This window comes from Antedon mediterranea, chromosome 9, assembly GCF_964355755.1.
Source record: "Antedon mediterranea chromosome 9, ecAntMedi1.1, whole genome shotgun sequence".
Taxonomy (NCBI): Eukaryota; Metazoa; Echinodermata; class Crinoidea; order Comatulida; family Antedonidae; genus Antedon; species Antedon mediterranea.
In genome coordinates, this window is record NC_092678.1 from 11,759,513 (window position 1) to 11,786,289 (window position 26,777).

At 32.8% G+C, this 26,777-nt stretch overlaps 1 protein-coding gene across 1 annotated transcript in view; it reads right to left on the reverse strand.

The window, feature by feature from the left end:
- LOC140059035 (protein kinase C delta type-like) overlaps positions 1-26,254 on the reverse strand; it is a 43,705-nt gene extending 17,451 nt beyond the window's left edge. Inside the window, exons 1-5 of the mRNA XM_072104851.1 lie at positions 26,184-26,254; positions 10,380-10,548; positions 8,485-8,681; positions 7,679-7,742; positions 920-1,109 (exon numbers count right to left, since the gene is read on the reverse strand). Of these exons, the coding sequence (XP_071960952.1) occupies positions 920-1,109; positions 7,679-7,742; positions 8,485-8,681; positions 10,380-10,500 (572 nt within the window). The 5' untranslated portion in view covers positions 10,501-10,548; positions 26,184-26,254. The remainder of the gene's footprint in view (positions 1-919; positions 1,110-7,678; positions 7,743-8,484; positions 8,682-10,379; positions 10,549-26,183) is intronic.
- Between the last annotated feature and the right edge of the window lie 523 nt (positions 26,255-26,777).

Genomic DNA, 26,777 nt, shown 5'->3' on the forward strand with positions numbered 1-26,777 from the left:
TTGTGCCGTTGAGTCCCACCCGAAAATAAGTTTTCTCAAATGTATTTAGCATTGCAATACAATTACGTCAGAGTAGGGCAAATATGACCAAATTAAAGCTGGTTACAGTACATATGAGTAGTAATGCCAGGGCAAGCTGGTTGTACATGCAAAAATTCTTACATTGGAAAATCATAGAAATTGAAAATATTTAAAAAGCTTTTCTTTAACCAAATATGGTAACTGTCAATTTGTACACTTTACTTTACTGTGTACATAGGTACATGACCCTATCTATGCTGATACCGTGAATCTTAAAAATGTAACCCTAGGTTATTATTCTTTGATTATTTTTTAGGGTGGGTTACTATTAGAAGGGGGTTTACTATTAGAGTAGTGGGTTACTATTACTAATCTTAAATTAGGCACCTGAAAATAGTAACCCATCCCAACTTTTCCGGTCAGCAAATCATAGCAAAAATAATAAAACAGTACAAGTAAACAAATTTGTTTGAACCCCACTCCCGAGATTAACATGCATTAAACACCTTATTTTCAAAATAAAACGACAAGTCTTCATAATGTCGTTTTGTCAATATTTGTTGTGACTCTAATATTAATCCACGGGTTACTATTAGAGTAGTGGGTTATTATGATAGATTGACTTATAAGATGGGTTACTATTAGAAGGGGGGGGGGGGGTGTTACTATTAGAGTGTGGGATACTATTAGAAGATTTACGGTAACCATTAACAAATGCACGCTCAACGCTCCTTGTGCATTTTTGCTAGCCCTTGTCACAGAACTGTGTTCCAAAAATATACTATTACCACACCTTATGGTGCAGCACTGTTGAGAATTCTGCAAAATCATTCACAAACTCATGACCTACAGTACTTTACTGAACTACACATTGTCAAAAAGGAAATGTCTTTCTTACCAAATGAACTCACTGCATAAGGAACAATATGTAGGTTGTCTAAAGTAGTGACCCTGAAATTTGTGACCCCTGTGCTCGTGAATCTTTGCCTGGCGGACAGCACCACGGCGATGCGTTAACCCCACCATATTCTTCTCCTCTTGTCTGTTAGGAGTTGGTTGTCCATGTACACTCTGCATCACTGAATCTCCTGCAAAATTAATAGTTTTAATTGTGTAATTAATACAGTATGAATTTAAAAAGACCCTGGCGATTTGGTTGATGTTATGTGACATTGCTATTTCGTTCCATTCAACAGTTGTAAAATTGGTTCTACTCTATGGTCAGGTTATTAATATTTTATTTTGTCATGAAAAACTTTGAAACTGTAAAGTAGAAACTAAAATGTTATTACAGTAATTTAATTTACTTATACACAGCAGGTGGTAGAACTACTGTAGTGTAGGTAGCCACAACAGGTGGTAGAACTACTGTAGTGATATGGTCATTAATAATGACTCAGAAAATGGGTGGGTTTGTTAGATTCACAATGGGTGGGATGGTTTCACTAATGAATTACAATTCAATACTCCCATGTATTGCAAATGTACTTTATCAAACAAAACCAATAGGAAAGAAAACAAATAGTTTGATTTTGAATGATTCCTATCAAGGTATGTCAGTTGGAAATGTATTACACCAAAATAAAAAGGAAATATTTATTATTTACTAACAACAGTAAAATAGAAACAATATCATTACACAGTTAGCATAGATGGAAGCCTAAACCCCACAGGGATACTGTATCATTACACAGTTAGCATAGATGGAAGCCTAAACCCCACAGGGATACTGTATCATTACACAGTTAGCATAGATGGAAGCCTAAACCCCACAGGGATACTGTATACTGAACTGAAAAAGCCAACCAACCAAGGGTTTTTCTCATTTTTACAGATTTCGTCATCTTTATCGTTTCAAAATTAACAATATACTTTATGTTAAATGTGTTTATCCCCAGTCACTAGTTACTGTTTTTATTTTTTTTATTTTATGTCTTTAGGATTACAAATAGTAAATTAATCACTGTCCTATCAGATAGGTGGTAATCCCCCTGAAATTGCTAATGAGTAAACTGTGTACATTGAACCTACAGTTTATAGTCATTAACCGAGAAGATTTTATTCTACCACTAGAACCATGGAGCAAGTCGGCGTCAAACCCATGCCAATTTTGTTGGCTCTGTAGGTACGGTAAACAGTGACCCTGCCTTAACCGCTAGGTCATTTGACTCGTTTGCGCTCTGTAGGTACGGTAAACAGTGACCCTGCCTTAACCGCTAAGTCATTTGACTCGTTTGCTATTTACAGTGTTGTATTCCATTAGAGCAAGTATATGATAGGCCTACATTAATGTCAAATCAGAATCATTTATAACCACTTATTAATTCTTTGTTTTGTTTAATAACTTTTCTTTTTTGTATTTTTTTGTGTACAGTATTATATAAGGATGACTTATTGTATTGTAAGCGATCCAAAAGTATACAGTATGTCTAAAATGTCTTTCACACTTGTTATGCAAATATCGATTGAGGTTAGATTTTATTTACAGGAGGACTGGAGCAGGTGTGAAAACCCCTTTAAATAGTAAATAGTAGCTGTATAACATCACATACAACTTGATTGAAATTCAAATGGTCAAAAATAGTGATGACAACATTTATACAGTAATTGAAAGCAACCCTCCCACTGTGAATCTAATTCTAAATTGGAATACACCCTGATGAAATAGCTTCCATGGTTTACCTAATCACCAATGATGTAAGTGAGTCATCAATATCAGGGTCATTATCATTTTGAAATGAATAATTAAGAATAATTTATAAAGCAAATGACAACAAGCAAATGTCCAGTACAGTGTTTATAGATGTCTAAAATCTATTTAAAATCTGTTTTAACATTCGCCAATTGTGAAAAAATACTGCACACCTCTCATCTACAGTACTAATTAGTTAATTTTTTTTTTTGAGTGATAATAGTTACTTAAAATAGTGTATAGCACAATGGTTGGATATCATCAAATAAAAGGTTGTAACATCAACCTTTTGTAAAAACTCGTAAAACAACAAACTGTATGTAATTGATATTAATTGTCTATCAAGTTTCCCATTGAGAATATTATAACAGGCTCAATAAACTTTAAAGCTCTCTATTCTTCAAGAGCCGATGCCTACAAGTAGTAGGAAAGGAACATCCCCATCCACATTGAAACTGAGCCGATGCCTACAAGTAGTAGGAAAGGAACATCCCCATCCACATTGAAACTGAGCCGATGCCTACAAGTAGTAGGAAAGGAACATCCCCATCCACATTAAAACTGAGCCGATGCCTACAAGTAGTAGGAAAGGAACATCCCCATCCTCATTGAAACTGAGCCGATGCCTACAAGTAGTAGGAAAGGAACATCCCCATCCACATTGAAACTGAGCCGATGCCTACAAGTAGTAGGAAAGGAACATCCCCATCCTCATTGAAACTGAGCCGATGCCTACAAGTAGTAGGAAAGGAACATCCCCATCCACATTAAAACTGAGCCGACGCCTACAAGTAGTAGGATAGGAACATCCCCATCCACATTGAAACTGAGCCGACGCCTACAAGTAGTAGGATAGGAACATCCCCATCCTCATTGAAACTGAGCCGATGCCTACAAGTAGTAGGATAGGAACATCCCCATCCACATTGAAACTGAGCCGACGCCTACAAGTAGTAGGATAGGAACATCCCCATCCTCATTGAAACTGAGCCGATGCCTACAAGTAGTAGGATAGGAACATCCCCATCCACATTGAAACTGTTGATTTCAAGAAGAATAAGTACCGTAATAATATTATTGTTTTTCTTTATTCTACGTAATGCTTCCATTTTGATATGGAATACAATTTGATTTTTTGTGTTAAAATATTTGATAATCAGAGTTTGTGATGTCAATGGCCATTTAGTGTATAAAATATGTACTTATTTGGTATTTAATTTACTTTATTTGCAAGTTGATAAAATTAAATTGATTTAAACTTGAGTAGTTGTCTTGGGGCTAATTATAAAACATAATAAGGGTTTCAATCTAAATAGTAGTCTGGGGACACGAATATCATAAACAATAAAATGGTTTCAATCTAAATTGTTGTCTGGGGACTGAATTAAAATTAACATTAAAATAGATTGAATCTAAATTGTTGTCTGGAGACTAAATAAAAATTAACATTAAAATAGATTGAATCTAAATTGTTGCCTAGGGACTGAATTATAATAAAGATTACAGTAGATTGAATTTAAATTGTTGTCTGGGGTCTGAACAATAATAAACATTAAAAATAATTTAAATCTCATTAATTTTCTGCATGGCTCTAAACAATTAAAACAATTACATGTTCATAATATTTACTTCAATTTCAAAATCTGCAAAAAAAAAAAAAGGAAAAGGAAAAAACAGGATGAAGAAGATGATAAAATTAAAAAAAATAATGTAAGAAAGCATCCTGTACCTTTTTTTTGGCTATCCAATATAGAAATATCATAATTAACTATGGTACAGATTTTGTTTAAAGATAATCCCCAAAACAAAGAAAATGAATGAATTGCATTGAGTTTATAACAGACATTCCAACCTTCCCAATTTCTCTAAGAGCCTCCAACATTTTCCTTCTAATCACCTGATCTTCCAGATATTAACAAAATCTCCGGTCTTATACGAAAACATTTTTCAAACCCATGTTGACTGTATGAATTCTGTTTTTATAAGGTTTATTTTTTGTATTTATAATAATAATAATAATAATAAATAACATTTATAAAGCGTGAGACAAAGGTTTCAAAGCGCTGTGTTTTCCAAGATCTGTGCAAGTAATAGCGTGTGATTATGCTTCTCTGAAGAGATGAGTTTTGAGTTTAGTTTTAAATGTGATTACAGATTTTGATGAGCGTATTTCGAGGGGTAGAGTGTTCCAGAGTTTTGGGGCTGCGACAGCGAAAGCACGATCACCGTAAAACCGAGTTCTGGAACGGGGTCCAGGTTTAAGAAGAAGTCTGCTGGATGAACGAAGCGTAGAGTTTGTTGACGGAGTAATGATGTCACATATGTAGGCTGGAGCACATCCGTTGATGGCCTTATATGTCAGCAACAGGATTTTAAAACGAATGCGCTGATCAACAGGCAACCAGTGTAAGTCACGTAAAACGGGAGAAATATGTTCATGTCGTTTAATTACATCCAATTAGTTGCTAGAATTTGTGGCATACCTCTCTGGTAAACATTGAAATGCTGATTACACACGGCAGTTAGTGATGTCAAATCTGTTAAATGAGTCAAATCTGTTTAAAAATTCCTTCAATGTGTAAACCCCCAAATGCAACATGGGGGGGTTGGAAAATCTGAATCTCACAACAGCACTGGTCAGAAGATAATACCTGTAGCAAATATATATTATTACAAATAACGCAACTCATAACATTTGTAAACAATACTTTTGTTTTTGCTTTGTTACCTATTAGTATTACATAATTAAATAATATAATTTATATTAAAATAATTTACATTTAAAGAGTTAATTGTTTAGGTAGGAAGATTCATAACACTATACAGTTAATAGGGTTCTTTTGGCACACCCTAATCCAATTATAAGTAATAACAATCTTGGATAGATGAATAAAATTCAGTTAATAATTAGACATTTTATACTACAACGTAGTAGTACTAAGTTTAATAATAATTCTTAAAATGTCTCTTTATGGTAGTATGCCTGTTCAATAACACTATTTTTAACCAAGCTTACTGTAAAAAAATCGTATCAGTAAATCTGGTTTTAGCCCTTATACTAACAATAGTTGACCTCAAAGGTATTGTTTCCTTTAGCATTGAATAGTTAAATACAGTGATATTTCCTCCTTGGTGCATATCAACAGTTGTACGTGGTTAGCTATGAGTAATAATTTTACAATGTTAAATAATACTATGACAGCAATACTGCCTAGTTTAAAATCAGGAACTAAATTTGAGAGGATTTATCCATGGAAAGGGAATTTCTATTGTAAAGCTAAAACAATAACAGCAGAATTAACAACAGGAATGTGTGGTTTGCAAACATTAATTAGACACTTGAAGTTAGAATCAAATGTAAAAGAAGAATGAATAAGGCAAGGGAGTTCCCGTCACCACCAACAACAACAATGATTACAACCAGGATGATAGTATGACTAGCATTATTCATGGAAATTAAATAAATATTTATACAGTAGATTTGTTTTCTGACCTTTGACTATAAATTACACTGAAGTATTTTGATGAATTTGTAAATAATTCCCTGTTAACATTGGGCTTCAAAGTGGTAAATTGCAACGGTTTTTAATTTATGCAAATGCATCAACTTCCTAGTCTTAGATTTTGGTAAACTTTGGATATGATATTCATGTGGATCATAATAATCACCACAACAAGTTTTGACTTTTTTTTATAAAAGTAAAACTAGACAATTTACACTATGCTACAGCAACATAAAATCTGTTGATAAATATATATTCTTGAATTTAAAAATGGTTTACATATTGGATTTAAAATATTTTTTTTTATTATGCTCACTTCATGCAAACATATCGTTATTGGAATTGCTATCAAATAAATAAAAAACTGTCTATATTCTCTCTCAGACCAGATTAAAAATAAAGTGACTATTTCCACAACTAAACCTCTATTATTTAATACAATGTGCTAAGACAATCTTGTTTTAAGTTTTTTGTGTGTAAATATTGATAAGTGTTTTCTTGAATATTGTATGAAAAAAAACAAAATACAAAACCAAAAAATTGACAAAACTTTATGATTATCATCTATTCCAAAATAACTGTCATTGCAGAGAATGGTTCTCTTGTGATTCTTGGCCTAAGTGCCATGATGAAAATCTTTTCTTGGCCTGCCATTACAGTAATTAATGTAAATGTGGGGAATAACCTGTGCCTTGCAGCCTTACTGGGCTAAATTGTGCATTTTGTGCGACAATGAATGAACTATATTCAATACAAGATTTTGACAGACATTGTTTACATTATTAATTTCAAGGAATTATACTCTAATCTAAATCGGAAATAAACAGAATTTTCTGACCAATAATGCTGGCGATTGCACCCGGAAACTAAAGGAGAAACAGAAACTAAATACGTATACAGTGATGTATTGTATGTGCATTTCATTCCATTGCATTGCATTTAAAGCATTTATGGTACAAACTGTAAAATATAGTATACAAATAAATGAGAAGAAATATGTTTTAAACTTACCATTAGCTAACTGTAAAGAATCCATTGCAATTCTAATATATAACCCAGTCAAGGATATATTTGACAAAATGAATTCTTTTCCAAAAGTCATGGTAAATTATAAGGAAATTTTTACACTAATATAAAGGAAACTGTAAATAATTGATAGTTTACCGCGGTGGACTTCTCAATATTTAATACAATGTGTTACACAGATGACATAAATGTGTAATTATTGTCACTATCCAATTTGATCAATTTATTTTGATATCAAATGTAACAGGAATATTTCACAGCTTTATGCACCATTAATTTTATCAAGTATTGATGAAATAATGGCTTTGCCTTTCATATAAATATTACTAACATAGTTTTGTTTGGGCATTGCCTCAGTGAATAGAAAAATAAATGTTATTAAATGTAGTTATAATGAACTAATAATAATATAATTATTATATTTATATAATATTACCTTCTGCACCTTCAGAAAAACATTTAAGTTGTACTTGAATTCTTCCTGCTGGTTTAAGCTCCAACTGTTATAAAATAGAAAAATATCTTAATATATAACCAACCTAAAACAAAAATAATGTTATTGTTTCCTGAAAATGACAAACAAAATAGTTACTGAAACGATTGTTGTGGCAATGAGGTCGATGATTAAGCCTAATAGTTTTGTAGTCCAACCACAGCAACAACAAAATATGGTCAGTTACTGTATATGTTTTCTGATATTTTCCCGATTTTTTGACCAATATTGTGGGCAAAGCACCTTTGCAACTCTACACAAAGACAAAGAGAAAGAAAGCTATAGAAAAATGTGTATGTTTGTTATTTTTATTTTTTGTTATTTTAGTTTATTTATAATCCTCAATCTGTGTATACTGCTGTAAACAAGAGCTTACCTTTGATTCATTTTTAAAATTTTTTTGTCAGTGAGGTTTGAACAACAGAACTTTATTTTAGGCCTAATACAACCAAAATACGCTTTTGTCATGTCAATGAGATCAGAAGAAAATGCAAGACAATATTAACTGCATCAATATGATGATGATGATGATTGATGATTATGATATTAGGAGATGATGATATGATGATGACGATTATGATAATGATGAGGAGATGATGATAATTATGATGTGCTGATTTTCAATGAGATGATGTCAGATAAGGATGTGATATGATGTAATGATGATGAAAATAATGAATATAAAGTGACAAATTGTTTACAACTTTGTAATGTTGCAACAAGCCTATAGGTAGGCACCACCAACTTACCCAAACTGTTTTAACTTCACCATCTTCATTACAATAATCTGCCAGATCATGGATTGGAACTGAACATTCTGCTAAGAATTTATTTGGTTTTGTCATTACAATAATCTGAATAACACGACCCTCATACAAATGGGAGTCAAAACATTTGTTCCATTCAGGGAATACAGTCTTCTTCTTTTGGACCAATTGATACCCATCTAATAAAAACAATAATAATTTTAGTATCATACATATGTAATGATCAATTCATTTTATTTAAGACCATCTATAGTACAATAGTATGTTGCACTTATGATAAGTTGCAGATAAGTATTTACAAACATGTTTTTAATATTATTCAAACAAAAAAAATGAAGTAAACATTTGAAGTAAAAGATTGTGGGGAATTCCCTAAATTAGCTTAAAAATAGAGTTTAACGGACATCACCATTGGGTGCAACGACCCCAATTTGAATCTATGCATGTCATTCTTACGGACATAATTTATTATCTAAAATAGCAGCCATTATATTTGAATTCACTGAAAACCAAACGTACTTGAAACATACATTTATAATCATATTGAAATACAAACAAAGCTACAGTATTTATAGGTCTTTATAGATTTTTAAAGGTTTTGTATATCTGGCAAGGATGGTTCAACAGTTTAAAAACAAAGCACCACAAGACCTGAGGAAGGGCACAGCAGAAACATTCTGTCAATCAACAATTTAACTTTTTTCCCAGTATATATAAAGCTTGTGATGCTAACATTTTCCCACCTCAGTGGCCTTTATATAATTTGATTTTGATTTGATTTATTTGCATCTCATTAAAAATACATACACAGTTTATGATACAGAAAGATATACAATTAAAAAATGTTAAAAAGACAAAAACAGAGATGCAGGATAGCCCATGAAAGTCCTGATGTTTTTGTTATTGTCTTTTCTAAATTTGTGGGGCTGAGGTTGAACTGTGCCCATAAATGATTCTTGACAATACCTCTTAATATCAGTGATATATTGACCTTCCTGGTGACGCCATTGATCAGCATCGAACAGTAGTAATTTTGTCTAAGGGTATGTTCAGATCCATGGAGTTATGCTTTCGTATTGCAAGCAATTTCATATTATAATTAGCGTCGTAACAGCAAAGTGTTCAGATTTGCCTAGCTAACGCTTTCGTTTCAAACTGAATTGTCACCGATTTGGGTGAACATCTGGTATTATGCAGTAGTAAATTTGGTTGGTTACAGGTCAAAATTGTTGATGCATGATTTTCGTATCGTAAGCGGCATCCACTAATCTTGTACCTTGAGCTGCCGTAACGAACGAAAGAGTAGTGTTGTAAGAGGTGGCTTCCACTAATCTTTTCCTGGTTCAGACCTATGGAGTTATACGCCGCGTACAATACGAACGCATAACTGCGTAGGTCTTCAGGCCCTAATATGACCTACAACCAATTTGTACATTGTACAGTAGTCACTTAATTTCAGGATTATTTTCATTTTACGTGCACATAAATTTGAAGGTACTTTTTTTTATCATATTGTACCAGATACAAGGATGTAACTCCAGGAAATAGATACAATGTGCAAATTCATGCCTAAGAGGAAGTCATTTAACTGAATGCCATTTATTGTAACAAACTTGTTAGCACTTTCACAGTATAGAGGTAATGACATTTTTTTTTCTTTTTTATTAAACAGCGACCAACTATCAGTCAATGTCAGCTAAACATTATTTTTTTTTATTAGCATTAAAAATAAAGACAATTTTTTCAAATCTAATATTTAAAGTAAAGAATTCGATCATGAGTACTAGCATCGTTTTAAAAGATTTTTTTTTTCCCTTGGAACAGCCTGCCAATTGATTGGAAAAAACTTAAATTACCAATTTTAAAACAGTACTTACTTGCAGATTTTTCCTTTTGTTTGACATTAATAGCACAGTAGGGGTCAAAGACAACACCATCAGGAAGTACATTAGCAACACCTTTATCAACTTGCATTAGACGAACACGTAAGAATACCATCTTGACACGCTGCTGATATCAAAATTACAATGAAAAGATCAATTAAACCTGAAAAAAACAATATGGGTAAATATCAATGGTTTGAACAACATTATTTGCATTTAGGATTTCATTTAAACAAATGGTTTAATGTTAAAAAAGGTTCAGTTAGCATGGTTTGCATTGGTAACCAATAACATTTAAAGACCCATTCCCTACAAATTTGATGTTTTGTATAAATAATGTATATACAGGGTACAGTATATTACTTTAAAAACATTAAACCAGGTCATTCCTTGTCTTAGTTATGTAGACCTAGCTGGTAAACAAACACCGTACACTAGGCTAGGCCTTGATCATAAATTGAACTTTGATTATCATATAAATTGCTGTGTTGCTAAGGCAAATAAAATAGTGGATCTCATCAAAAGGACTTTTTGTTACAACGATAAGGATATGTTCCTTAGTCTATACAAATCTTTAGTCTGCCCTATCTTAGAATTTAACTGTTGTGTGTGGGCACCTCATAAAATTGAACTGATTAAGAAAATCGAGTCGGTTCAACAAAGAGCTACCACGTCATAGTCAGAAAAAAAACATTTGGCATATCCGTATAGATTGAAGTTTTTGGGTTTACCTACAAGAGTACAGACGATTAAGAGCGGATATGATCCAAATCTTCAGAATTATAAATGGTCTTGACGTTATAGAATGCAGAAAGTTTTTTACATTTGTTGATTGTCATGGAACTAGAGGTCATGAATACAAGCTATATAAAAACAAGTTTAGGCTTAATTCCAGGAAGTTTTCCTTCACTTGTAGAGTTGTGGACTCGTGGAATAGCTTACCATCTAATGTTGTAAAAGCTCCAAATTTAAATCTATTTAAATCTATTCAAGTCACTCCTCAATGATCATTGGAAGTCCCTTGACTGCAAGTTTACCTTTTCACATTTTGTAAACACTTTGGAACATTATGTGTACACCCGGAGCCCTAAGCATCTATATTTTGGTTATAAGAAGACAGGAAGGGTCATATAAGCTATATTTAGCTTTCTAACCGACCCATAACATCAAGCAAGTATCAAGCAAGTATAGCTAGTAGCTATAGGCCTAGCCTGACGTTGTATAGTTGCTGCATTAATTTTCTTTCTGTTTTTGCCAGACTCTGTTGATTACAAATTGGAGGAAACCCGGTATTTTCTCTGAAATGTTTGTCTTCCATTTGTTTTGGCCTCGTGATCAATCGAAAAGTGGGCGAATTACAATTACAAAAGAAAAACAAAAATATAAATCTGTGCGCAATGCATGTTGGGATTTATAGCGGGCCGCTAAAATGATTAGAATCAACTTATTTTTCACATTTTTAACCATTAAAGACGAAAACAGATTAAAGATTCAAGATTCAAGATTCAAGATTCAAGAAATTTTATTTGTCCATAAAAATGGAAATTCATTTTGCTTGGTAGATTAAAACAACAATATTGCAACAATTTAAAAACGTGCAGTATAATAACAGATTAAAAATACAAGTTAAAAAGTTAAAAATACTGTTAAAAATGTAAAACTATTAAAAATTGCATTAACGTCTTACATTAGAATTAAAAATATGAATGCTATTTACAACGAAGGATTTTCTAGTTCTACAAAGATTTGCTCTTGGAGGTCGTAGCCTAATACCTGATCTATTTAAGTTATAACAGTAATGTAACGGATGAGTGGGGTCTTTCATAATATTGTTTACTTTTTTTAGAATACTCTTTTCATAGATAAATGAACAAGGCGTTAGATCAGCTTTAATAATACGTTGTGCAATTTTACGTGGTCTCAAAAGGACCATACAGTATTTATTTTCGCATGTTTGTGACCTGAAATTAGATCCAAAAAAAGTTTGGAATGGGACTTTAACTAAAAGGATCCAGGCTATCAATTGTCATTTTGTAAAATTGGTTAATCAGTACATTTGATAGTAGCGACATATATGAAATCAAAAGTTTACATTGCGTAGTTGACTGTTGCACTATTGTGGGAGTTACTTTACAAATTCAATGAATTAATCATAGATATTTGTTTTACTGTTTAGAGTTTAATTTGAGGTATATTACATCCTGAAATAAAACAATAAAGTTATATAAGGGAAAGTTAAACCTTGTATCCTTGTTAGTAAACTTATAACTAAACTAATGAACTTTTTGGAATTGGGAATGTATGTACATGTTCATGTTAACTACATAAAAACTGTACAAATGTTTTTCAGATCTATGGTTATACGTGTTTGTTTTGCTGTGCAGGGCAATTACATGAGACTGAGAGTGAGAGTAATAGACCGGGCGCCCGGAAGATTTATTCATGTGAAAAGATACAAAAGGTTTGATGATGTAGTTAGGTGCGTATTAGGGCTAGATGCAATATTCGACATTGCTGCCGGGTCACAGCCTGTACATGGGGCCTGTGGGGATCATAACATAGGGGTGTAAAAATGCATTTATTCATGTGAAGCGATACAAGGATAAACTTTTTTGGATATCATTTGCAGTGGGCTACTAATGATTACATCACCAATGACAGCAACTTTATCCTGTACGGGGCGCCAAACAGCAAAATTTTAGGGCCATGCCCAAATGGGTTTATTCATGTGAAGCGATACAAGGTTGAATCTTTTTTTAATGGCAGCAGTACATATTGGGGATGACAAAAACACCAATGACAGCAACTTTATCCTGTACATAAGCTCAGACAGCAGCCCTAAAGGTCCGCAGTTTCCCCCTATTCGGCTATACTCGGCGCGTATGTCGTCTTATGGCGTTCAGCTGAGTTAGAAATATGTGATAGTGATACGGACTCGTTTTCATGAACACGACAACTAACGATCAAATAACAGTTTTTCACATCGCAACTTATACAACGTAATTTTGAAAACTTATACAACGTAATTTTGAAAACTACAACCATTTTTCTATATACATACAACGTACATTTCTAGTCTAACAAAAAATTTTCTAAACTTTCTATTATTTAAAAGTCGAAGATAGCCAGGTCTCGGGTCCATTCTATTGTCGCCACAGATTGATATCTTCATCAGTACTTCTATGAATGGATGATTAGGTGGGAACACGAACGCTAGTTGATCATACCCAGTACCGCTTGATCGTACGATTAATCGGGAAACTACCATACGACATGTGAATTAGACTGATAAAAACCAACAAAAAACTTAATCTGGGGCGGATCCAGAGGGGGGGTCCACGGGGTCCGGACCCCACCTAAATTTTAAGGGTGCCCTTTTTTTAGAGGTTCAATATTTTATTCGTGTGACATATTTGTGTATATATTAGTATGCACATAGTAGGCTACACTAACCCCAAAAATAAAAACAGAAATTTATCACAATGAGCGCGATGTTAAGTTACGGCGACCGATCAAAGAGCATCGTGAGAGGTGGTGACGCGTGATGATCTCTACTTAAACTTCTAGAAATAGATCGTTTCACATACTACAGAGGGCGCATGTAAACTTTTTACGATTCAACTCCGCGTATGTCATTGAGGCGATTATTTGTCCATTGGTAAACACATTTTTATGTATTATTATTCTGAAAATAATTGAACTGTAAACATAATTATTTTGAGTACTTGTTTATTTACATATCATTCCATCAGATCAACTATTTTTTATTTCCATTACATCCAACCAAACATGTAAAAAATGTAGTTAAAATATCGTACTATCTAGCGCGTACGACCATACGCGGTAGATTGTTTACTCAAAAATCATCGAACGGTCATCCTTACACTATTCAACTTTGTTCTTGTAGTTGAGCCTCTCATGACCTGGGATTTGTTTGACTATAGTTCTACAAGCCATGTGCTTTTTTCTCTGAGAAATATTTATTATAAGTGCAAAAAAATGTTTTTTTCTCGATATGAAGCCTTTATTATTCAAATCTTTTAAAGAAAAATCACACATACCATAAAGAAGGTTCATTTATTTCATTTTTTAAACAATATTTGTGAAAATTACGTGAGGCTCAACTACAAAACCACCATTTTGTGATATGATGTCATCGTAAGCCAATCAAAGCTGAGCTTTCCCGCGATCGGCAGAGCTCACGGTTGAATGATTTTGGATTCTGGCTATTTGATTGGTGGACGCGAATCACCCACAGCGGAATGTTTTATCTCGCGTGAGATTTTGCATCGTTATCCCTGCTAATAAAGTGTCATTTCCGGCGAACTAGAAAGGTGCCATTTATCATGGATTTTGCGTGCGAGAGTGCCATTTCCGGCCATCTAAGTGTGTCCTGTAACAAAATTCGCCACAACCCCCACCATGGGGGGGGGGGGGGGGCTGTGGCTCAAATACTCAATATCTGATGTGCCCTTTTTATCGGCGGACCCCCCCCCTCTCAAAAATGTCTGGATCCGCCCCAGTTAATCTGCCAACATTTTAAACATTGTTACTTATCCATATGGATCGACTACTGTATCGATTACTGCACATTGTTTTACTTTAACTGAACCAAAGAAAAATTTTTAATTTTTACTGTACTAACATTAGACAGTGATATCTGATAAAAGGCAACATTAATAATACTGGACCAAATTAAATATTGTTACTTATCCATAATGGATCGACTACAGTATTGATTACTGCACATTATTTTACTATAACTGGCCAAGTCAAATTTAAAATTGTTACTGTACTAACATTAGACAGTGATATCTGATAAAATGCAACATACTCAGGACCAAATTAAATATCGTTACTTGTCCATAATGGATCGACTACTGTATCGATTATTGCACATTATTTTACTATTAGTATAACTGCCCAAGTCAAATTTGAAATTGTTACTGTACTAACATTAGACAGTGATATCTGATAAAATGCAACATACTCAGGACCAAATTATTAAATATCGTTACTTATCCACAATGGATCGACTACTGTATTGATTATTGTACATTATTATTCTCTAACTGAATCTTCTTGACTTTCTACTTTCCAGTTGCCATTTTGCGAAACGATTGGTACCTGGCCTCATTAATACTGTTCATGCTTTTAAACCCATATCTTGCATACATAGGCAGTGACTGCGGGTTTTTGTCACCACAAAGCGATCGCAATGCAGCAACATGTTTCTTGTCCTTCACTAAATAATATGTAAATGGGATTGACTTGCCTTTGTAGTATCATCCAGTATCATTACAGTGTGATATACCGTAATCAAATTTATAAATGACGCTGTCACAAATCATGTAAAAAGAAATCCAATAGCCCTTATTGGTTTTATTATATGAGTCAAAATATGCTAAAGTGTTATAAAACTGTAACACAGAGGTCAATTTTTCATCTTTAACCTTTTTTTTTTTTTATAACCTGAAATTGTTGAGTAAAAACATATCTTTCAGGCAATACTAAAAAAAAGATAAGTCACTGAACATGAACTTCAAAAAATGTATTTTAATTTAATTGGTGTAGCAATTGCGTGTGTTAGTTTTGACGGACAAAATTTTGTTGTTTTTCTTGAACAAATAATAAAATTATCATAACTATGTCTTATAATTTATTTAATTATGTTTAATATACTACATTTCAAAGTATAAATGCGGAAAAAAAATTTCTCAATAATCACATAAAAGTGTTTTTGTCTTTAAAAAATTAGCATGCAATTGGTGAAAATTTATTATGCCGTTTTAATTGTACTTTAATCACTGTAAATCCTTTGGTTATTAACTATTCTTGATAGAATGGCAGAAAGTCATAATGGCAAAATGTTTTATGAGGAAAAATAATATCAAATGGCATATCTTTGAAAATAATGACATTATTTGAGGTGTACTTGCGTTTGTTAGTTTGACAGACACTACGCTTGCGTGTGGTTGGCTATTTATTAAAAATTACCAATATTTTAAGGCAAAACAAAATTTTGGAAAGTATTTAATAAAATCCAAATACCGTTATGTAATCTCCGACATACAGTAATTTTCACTTGGCAAATTCAACTACCGGTATACAATACTTGCAGGTATAAAAACACAACTAAACATGTCATCAAAATGGTTTGAAATATTTAAATTGAAAATCAATCTGAAACAATTATCTTAATTGCCTAATTATTATAGTCAACATGAAAACGTGCATGATGCATAAATAGAATAATTATTGTGTAAATTGAGTTAAGTTAACACGCTGACGATGTCTGGCATTCTCTCTTTCTTGAAAATCTTTTTTTAATCTTTCTCTATACAATTTTGAATGGACCTTGAATTAGTTTTCGGGGTTGGTGAGCCCTTATTTATCTCTTCCATTTTTACTTTTATTTTTAAAACCATTCTGAAAATACAGCAAGTACAGAAAAAAATATTAATTTTGTATTTATTTTATTAATATTTTTATTTATTATATTAGTAAATCTATATGTTTTATTTATTTAATATTTCTTTAAATATTTTTATTTATGTTAGTACATTTGATTTATTCTTTTATATTTTAATTTGTTTTATTTCTATTTGTTTTAATTTAGTATACTTAATTATTATTGAGTTAATACTAATTAAATAGCCTGTTAGTTACTTAACTATATTTTTATTATAAGTATTAATATTTATAGTATCTATTTATTTATAATTATATTGGACTAAATGTTATACTTCAAAATTATTTTACCATGCTAATCATCAACACACAAAATGAAACTAAATTGTTTAATTCCATTAAATATTTTTTTTTATGAAGTATAAAAGCTATTAAAATACGCTATTTGTAATTGAAATGAAATACACGATCTGCCAAATCCTTATATACACGGCCGCCGTCCGTCAAATATAACGCACGTGTTCGCCAGCGCTCCTCCGGAGACGGAATACCAGCGATTGCTACTTGTTTGAAGTATAGGCTTAGGCCTAGTTATAAAACCTAGGAATTACATGTATTAAAACTTGAAAAGAACATTCCATGATATTAAAATTAACTAAAATCTAACCAATAAATATGTCAAGGCCTAACGCACGGAAGAAATATCTGTCAAATATAACGCACGATTTAGAAAGGTCAGTCAAAACACTGAGCAAATTAGCCTAGGCGTGTGCCTATCGCTGTCGCTTGAGACAGTTCGCCCTAATAGCCGTACCGAGGTAATTATTAGGCCTAAAATACCATTAGAATTAAATATATAAAGCCTAAACTATGTATTTATGTTCTAAATGTATTTATTCATGATTTCTAATAATGTTAAGTACTTACGTGCGTTATATCTTGCGTGCGTTATATTTTTGACAGAAACTAGTTTTCGTTGTTTAGCGACGCAAGTTTACATTCTGTGAAGAATTTTTGCAGCGGGAAGCCATCGCGGGAGCTATATTTGTAGGCTGCCATGTGGTATCGTCTGTTTGCTCATTCTCGGCGGTAATGACAGGAAAACATTGCGTGCGTTAGTTTTTGACAGACAATGGTGACATTTTTTTTAAATCGGGATTTATATACAATTAAATTACATAACATTTAAAATCTGATGCATTATATAGAGTAAACATATCCTTGAATTGTTTAACATTTTGGTTTTCGTATTGCCGTTGTTCTAGGCCTAACCCAGCCTAGGCCTAGTCAAACTTGATTGTTGACGGACACAGTAACGCACGTCAGCACAAGCAAAGATATTAATTTATTATACAAAAATAAAATATTGTGGTGCAGGGAAAATTTTCATTTAACAATTTTGTTTAGCAATATTGCTAATCAAACTGATTTTTAAGTCGAGAAACATAGTTTTGTATTGTATTTTTTGCTACACAATTTTCAAAATGTGTAGCAATAAGGTTGTTTTGTATAGCTTTTTGCTACGCTACACTGGCGAAAATGTTCCCTGTGGTGTCAATATATTGATTTTATTTATTGTTTATACATGTACTTCCAATATCCCAATCAATATTTTTATTATACTTCACAAATATCAAATATAAATTGGATTATGAAGTGACACTCAAAATGTTACAAATTCATGGTGTGAGAATAGGCCATTATCACAACAAATTTGAAATTTAAAAAAAAAATAGTGGGTGGAGTGAAATGAAACTGTGTAAGTTATACCGTTGCATGTTAAACTATCTATTAATTCCCTACACATATTAGTGTATAGTATATAATATTTTTTATAAATACAAATTAAAATGGCATTTTATGTAACACCTTAGCATATTTTGACTCATATCGTGTATTCTGTTCAGCCAGTAATGGAATATGAGGAATGTACAATATTCAGTTATTTAATGCATACAGTACAGCCAGTAACCTCGATGTCTTTGCTCAATGCTTTTACAGTGTGTCGGTAGTTACACTGAATGTAAAATATTCGACCTGGGTTCAGTTAGAGAAAAATAATGTGCAATAATCAATACAGTAGTCGATCCATTGTGGATAAGTAACGATATTTAATTTGATCCAGTATTATTAATGTTGCCTTTTATCAGATATCACTGTATAATGTTAGTACAGTAACAATTTTAAAGGGGGGTTCCGGGTTTAAAATGAATAGTAAAAAATGTAAAATATGTCTCTTGAACGGTAAAAGTTTCAATTTATATAAGCGCCCAGTGAAGCAGAACGAAGGCTGTGATATGAGGCCAGATTACAAGTGCAGCTACAGCGATATAACACTGTGTTACAGAATAGGAAATTCGTGAAATGGTCAATCTTCCGACGACTCGTTATCATTAACCATATCAATTACTTTTGTAAAATTCTACTTATCTGATGTAATTTTAGTCGGTCTTCCCATTTATAAAATCAATTTTCTATGAAAATTTATCAAAACTGTGAAAAATTAGATATGTTTGCACTTTACGTTTGCCGATTTTAGCACTGACTTAGGGAAAGCCTTCAAAATCAATGAAGCGTAACGTATACATTCCTGCTGAGCGAGGAGAGCGAGACGACGATACACGTGCTCTCTCTGCCGGCCCATGCCTGGCATCGTCACGTGATAAGCAGATACAGTATACAATACCAAACTGGTCGGGTCGCGTATACCCCGTCTATAATCACAACATGAACGATGTACAGTATTTGATAGAAGGTCGACTCGACCTACCGGAATGGTAAGGATAATATAGCTCGAATGAGAGAGTTGGAATATTTGTAAACATAAGTATTGCTAATTTTAACAAGTGTAGCCTATAGTAAAAGGCCTGGTAGTATCAATTCGCATAGGGTCTACAGTATTACACTATAGCTAGCCCGGTCTATAATGATAGAATGATCTAAAATAAGTTATTAATAAAACGAGTTAGTAAAGTAAATAAAATATTAAATGCCAGTTGACGAGTTAAAATTTAATTACTTTAAATCACAAAATACCTGCGTCAGCTCTAACTAAAAGTATTATGTCTCAGAATAGCCACTCTCTCAGGGAGGAATACATCAAGGTTACATAGTGTGTACTCCCACACTACTACTAGATATAAAAATATGTTTGATCCACATTCTATCATAATTTTTAATAAAAATCCAGGTCAAAATCGCTCTGGTCATACGATTTTGACCACCAAAAGTTGCTTAAACAAAATGGCCAAAATCAGATGATGACCTTTTGAACTTAAATTGCACATTAGAGAATTGAGATAAAAATCCTGTTAAGTATAGGCAATTACAACATGGCTTAACCAAATCTATTCCTAGACCACAGACAGGCATCATGACGTACAGTACGACAACTTTGTTGTTCATAAACAACTAAATCACAAAGCATGAGAGTATTTGTAGAGTTAAATTGAATAATTGAAGAGTAGCCTTCTTTTGTTGAACAAGACCATTGTGTAAGATTGTGTGCTGGTACGCAAAGTTGCTTTGCATTACAATTGCCTTCAATATTGTCAATTCAGCCTATACACTGTTAGATCATACATCAGTGACATAGCACAATGCAGTACATTAAACCCTGAAAAATAGCACAGTTTGATTTTGGCTTGGCTACTGCAATTCTGATTTCTGTCACTGACGTTTATTTTGCAAATAATGTCAGTACCTACCATAAGTTTATAAAATTAATTCACTATTTATAGTACTGCAGGTTCTCAACTTATACTTAAGTCTGTAATAAATAATTACTGCAGTACTGTATTACTGCAGTATTTTACACATCAAAGAGTCATTCTGTGGATACCCATTTTTCTGAGTTTGCACAATATGATTTTCTTATTTGAAAGTATTGTACAGTAGTTGCTTGGTGCGTCATGAAAACAAAATGCAACCACACTGTTGTAATTTATGTACAATCAGGGGAAACCCAGAAGCAGGACGGCGTGGTCATTGATTTTCCCACAATCATTGTGTTTTGCCAAGGGTTTCCAATCATAAGGACAAGTTTGATAATAGTTTTGTCATTTATTTCTGTAGTAAATCTCCATTTCCGTATATCCGTAATTGGGCGGAATTTCCATAGTAATTATGGACGTTCTGTAGTACTACTTGAGAACTCTGTATCAATGCACATTCATTGTGAATAAGCAAACACAAAAACCACATGTAAATCGTGTCACTTTCTTTACATTACTTCAGTAATACAATAGGCCTAAACTAAAGAAGTATCACATGGCTTTTGCTTTTTATGTTTTCATTAACTTCATTTTTCAATTAAATGTCAATATATGAGGGATGAATGATAAAATTGATACTGAATACTATATTTTCGTTTCGTTTCGATTTTTGTTACACATTTTTATTTTTTACATTCAACCAACTTTAATACATGCCTGTATTAACTGAGCTTTAAAAACCTCAAATTAATTTGTACTTGTTCATAAATGGTTCATGGATCATGCAAACTTGATTTGACAACAACATATTGATAGTCATCAACTTTCATGCACTTTCTGGCAGTTTGTTTCATGTGACAACTTGGTTTTATAGTTTAAAAAAATGCTGCTATTGCAATATTTGTTAATGTTGTATAAATACATTAAAGACGTTAAATTAAATTCTATATCGGCCTATTGCGATAATTTTGTTTAAATCTATAAACGGTAAAAATGTGAACTGTAAGTCAATTTTAATCATTTAATTTTAACACTAAGGCCCTGTTCAGACCCATGGCGTTAGACCGTTTTAGCGTACGACGCTAAAAGAATGTGTGTCTGAACAGTTGGGGATTAGCGTACAACGCGTCGTACAACGGTTGTAGCGTTGTAGTGGAAAACGGTTGATAGTACCGTTTTAGCGTACGACGCTACTGTAAGTCAACGTTGTATCCAATCAGAACGTTTCCTGTTATGACGCGAAACAAGGTTTGACCTAGGCTGACATCTTGTATCGTCAATGTGTGAGATGGATTTCAATAACAAAAAGGCCAGAATAAATAAGGCCTAACTACACTACAAATACAACTGTTACAAAGGCTACAAACTATTATCATTTGATTACCATTATATTTTCTAACAAATGACATAAATACACCTTGTATTTAAACATAGGGACTAGCTACGATCCCATCCGCTTTTAGGCCTAGCTAGGCCTAGAGCCATTTACGCATTTCATTCAAGCTAAAAACTAGCGTGGGACATCAAGTCACTCATTCATACAAGGCAGACTAGACTGGACAAGTTTAATGCTGAAAACCCCCTAACTCCTAAAAAAATCAGTAAACAAACAAGGGGAGCTGTGTCCCTTTTATTAGCAAGTTAAGGGTTATTTTCAACCGACTGGACCAAAGAATATATATATCTTTGACTGGACTGGATAGACTAATCACAATCATATTTTTCTTCATCATTACGATACGAGGCCTGCTTTATTTTCGTAACGCAAGAGCCTGGGGAGAATGTTTTTAACTACAAAATAAAAACAATAGAAACAGAAATTTGGCTTTACTATATTTTTCTTAAATAAATGCTGAGGTATGTTTTATTTACGGCAAATTTTGTCATAATTGTAGGGCTGAGATCTAGGCCTATATACAGTGGAAATAATGATGAAAACACGTGGGTAAAAGCACATGAATATGCAACTAGAAACAACCTGGATGACGTACTTCCGTTGTAACGATAATCGTACGCTATGGGTCTGAACACCTCGTTTTTTTCTCTGCGGTTTGTAACGTGACCTTGATAGTAACGTTGTACGCTAAAACGGTCTAACGCCATGGGTCTGAACAGGGCCTAACTGTTTTGTACTGTATAGTTATAAAGGTATTTAAAATAATTGCACTCAAGAGATGCACTTAACAGCAGCAATGAATTGCAATAAAGGATGATGTATTATGACAGTATGTCCAGTAAACAGGCCAGTGACAGTGACACTAACAAATCAATAATTCATGAATACAATTATAGTAACTTGTATGTATATTTTCAAACAAAATTATTATGTTGATGTTCTATTCTTTTATATAGTTTAAATAGAATTAATATTACTATTGTTCTGTTTTTTAAGGAAAACATTTTTTTTCCATGTACTGATAGTTATTACTAAAGTGGAACAAACAAAGCTGATTGGATTTCATTCAGGTGCTAACATATTATAGTATCTAGCATTATAAAATTGATGCCTTTCCAAAGATCAAAGAGAATGATCATCAGGTAAACACTATTTCACAAAAAGGTAATATTAGTAAAGCATGTTCATATAGTTGGGCCTTGAGTTGCTTTGAAATGAATGTTATTGTTTACTAGATGATCACAACGCAAAGTTTGGTAATATATAAATTGATGCACTGATTATACTTAAATAACATAGTATAAAACTAACTCCAAATAACGAGAGGCAATGATTCAACGTATTTGGTAATATATAATGTGTTAAATGAGATCTAGAAGATCACTTTCTAATTTCAACTAAATCTTTGTTTTCAATCGTTTTGTACAATTTTGCAAATTAAACACATTTAAAATACTGAGCTACAATGTATGCAAAATAATGTATCAATCCAAGTCACTCAATATCAGAACTGATCATGGAGGTAGATAAGATCACTAAGAATTATACTATACAATACAATTGTATTTAAATTAGTAGTGTGGAATAGTTGTATTAGGGAGTTTGGTCAGATGTTTGCCCTACTCTGACTAATTTGTACTTTATACTATACAGTAGTACATTTAGAAAACTTTAAAAAATTAATAAAAGTAATTCTCAGGTGGGACTCAAACCCACAACCTCCAAATCACTAGCCTGGCATTCATACCACCTCAAGACCACCAAACTTGTGTTGATGGCTATGGATTAGATTTGAGTCCAAGTAAGCAGCAGGTACTGTCTCTGTAAGTGTTCTCAATGTCTTTAGTATAAAGTACAACATTATGTCACAGTAGGGCAAACATTCAAACAACAATGTATGTATACAGTGCTAGTAGGTATCTTCAAATAAAATGATTGACAATTTATTCATAAGTATTGTTTAAAAAGAAAATGCAAATTAAAAATGAGCCTCATGAGGTATACAGTAAAAAATAGAGAGTAAAATTACATTCACTAGCAAACAATACATGAAACCCAACATATTGTCACTCATCTCAAACAAATGAAAAAATGGATTTTGCAAGTACAGTATTTTACACATGGAATGGTTGACATGATTGGATTGAATATTTGTAGCACTAAACATAGCATGGATTTACCTAGTTTATAGTTAGATTTAGTTTTAGTTAGGCTGTGTATAGGGTTCCAGCATGGGAATGAAATTGATTGGTCATTTGAAAATCCGTCATGCATTACATTTTCATAAACTCATACAAAGTTTAACACCATTTCAATTAACTGGTAGGTTGGCGTAGTGGTGGTGTGGTGTCTCTGTGGGTCTATTAATTTTGTTGGTTTTATCAGGTTCGAAACTCTAGCCTTACAACTTCTTTTTTTCTTCTTTGTTTTTAACAATCGTTAACATTGCCTAGAGAGATTGTGTTTTTGGGATGGACAGTTGAGTTCCACACGACTTCCACACTCCACAGTGATACAAATATTATCAATAGGCTACCTGTAGGACTAGCGCTGACTCCAAACTTGTTCAGTAACTTATTGTGAATACCACACCTTAGAATTGGGCCTCATACAGTAAGTACTGGTATGTAAAAGAATCACATAAAAAGTAAGGAATAAATCCTTTAAATTGATGATTTTATAGACATGTTTCTCGCACACCGTTCGCGAATTTTGCATATACAAAGTTCAATATTTTCGTTTCTATGGAGCGCCAAAAGAGAAGGTTAAAAACTCAGTGGAATGTGTGTACTTTTAATGCATCTATTTATGAAATAAATTATAATATTTATGAAATACACGTTTTAATTTTTTTTTCAATAAAAAATGCTGTAACGTGTTACTGCTGTTTTCAAAGTACATTAACCGACCCTAAATCAGCATAACTAATTTAGATCATTCAGGTATAAACCTACTGTACAGTACATCTTATGATGATGAGTTGGTTTTTATTTTTATTTTATAAAAGTAAACGAAAACCATGTACAGTATCAACAGTAACATTTTAGTTGTATTGTCAAAATATATTGAAATTGAACGTAATTTTCACTAATAGATGCATTAAATATACGCATTCCATTTTTAGCTCTCTATTATAGTTGCTCTTTTGCCGCTCCATAGAAACGTCAACATTGAACATGGAGTATGCAAAATGTACAAACAGTGTGCAAGACAAGTACACGTCTGTATAATTCATCAATTTAAATGATTTATTTATTTCTCCATCGTAAAAGTACTTATGATGTCTAATTCTAAGGTGGTGTGGAATTCAGGATATTGTCCCTTTGACTAATTCCAACAAAATTTTTACAAAAATCTTTTAAAAAAAAGTGGGTCATTTTGAAGTATCATAATAGATATTAACTTTCACCAAAAATGTGTTGAAAAAAAAATTATTTAACTGAAATACAGACGTTTTTTTGTTCAAAAAATAACTTTGACTTCCAGTCAAAGTTTTCGATGAAAACATATCTCATATTGCATAATCATAAAACTTTCCTCGCGATCTGTGTAAAAACACCTTCTCAACCGTGACGAGTTGTAAACAATCCTAATTAGCATCATGCATAATGCATATTCGTGGTTTGAAATCTTTGTCAAATACTTTTGCTGTGACGATTTTCCAGACGAAATGTAATCAAACTACTGTAATTTACCTGTTAATTACGTAAACTTGATGTTTTTGGCTCGAATTTTCGACTTAAATTAAAGTGAATAACTTTAATATTACTTTGATATGGCCAATTCAAATTTACAATATCTTGACTTTCATTTTTTTGTGTTTCAAGGGACAATACATCTTTAACAAGTTTAGAGTCGAAATAAAAAACAGGTGCGAAAGGGAACTAGGCCTAGAGGAGGCCTAGCGCCGGACTAGCTAGAGAGGGCCTTTTACTGTAGGTCCTACTACTACTAGCCTAACTAGTAGTAAATGTAGGCCAAGGTACTGTGTAATAACAATATTCTTAGGCTAGGCCTCTCTAGCCTAGGCCTAGAGTAGGCTGAGCCTATAAGCATATGCACTAGAAAGCGAGCTAGCTAGCCTACTACTACTCCTATCTAGCCTAGTACTAGCTAGGCTAGGCTAGTAGAGGCAAGGCCTTAAACCTTTTTAATTTTATTAATAATATTTTTAATATCCTTTTTTGGAACAAAATGCACCTTCAAATGAACAAAATCACTACTAATAGACATACAAATACCAAGGAAAGCAAGTGAAGTATAGAACGAAAAACTTACCAAAAAATTAGTTGTTGAATACAATGTCTCTTCCAACAACTTCCATAGTCACAGTATAACCGTGTGTGTGTGTGTAGAGTGTAGTTGTGTGTCAATTAACTGATGATTACACCCGGAAGACGGAAACGACAATACCAATGATCACTGATTGTGCGCATGCTCATTTTTGAAAGTTACACGACTGACCAGTCTTACATTAATAATTGAAAACGAGTTGTTTTTAAAATTAAATGTTATGCTTATACTTAATTATATTGAAATAACGAATTATGCCAAAAAAATTAATATAGCGAAGGGTCGAAAAATTAGTTCGTTTCCGCCATACCACGATCAAACCACCGTGATTTGGAAGGAAAATATAAGAATACGATGTCTTTGTATTATTGTTTCATCAATTTTTGACCACATCTAAAATTACCGATTTATTTGTATCTATTCTTTTTGTATTCGTTGTAAACATGTGGTGGTGTTGAATCAGCAAGTTAATCAACTTGTCTTGGTTTACACCTCTTTCTATAAATTAGGTCTATGGTAGGATAATCCCGGCATTTTGCATTGACTTGCGGATAAAATAAGGCCGTAGTAGAAGCCTGC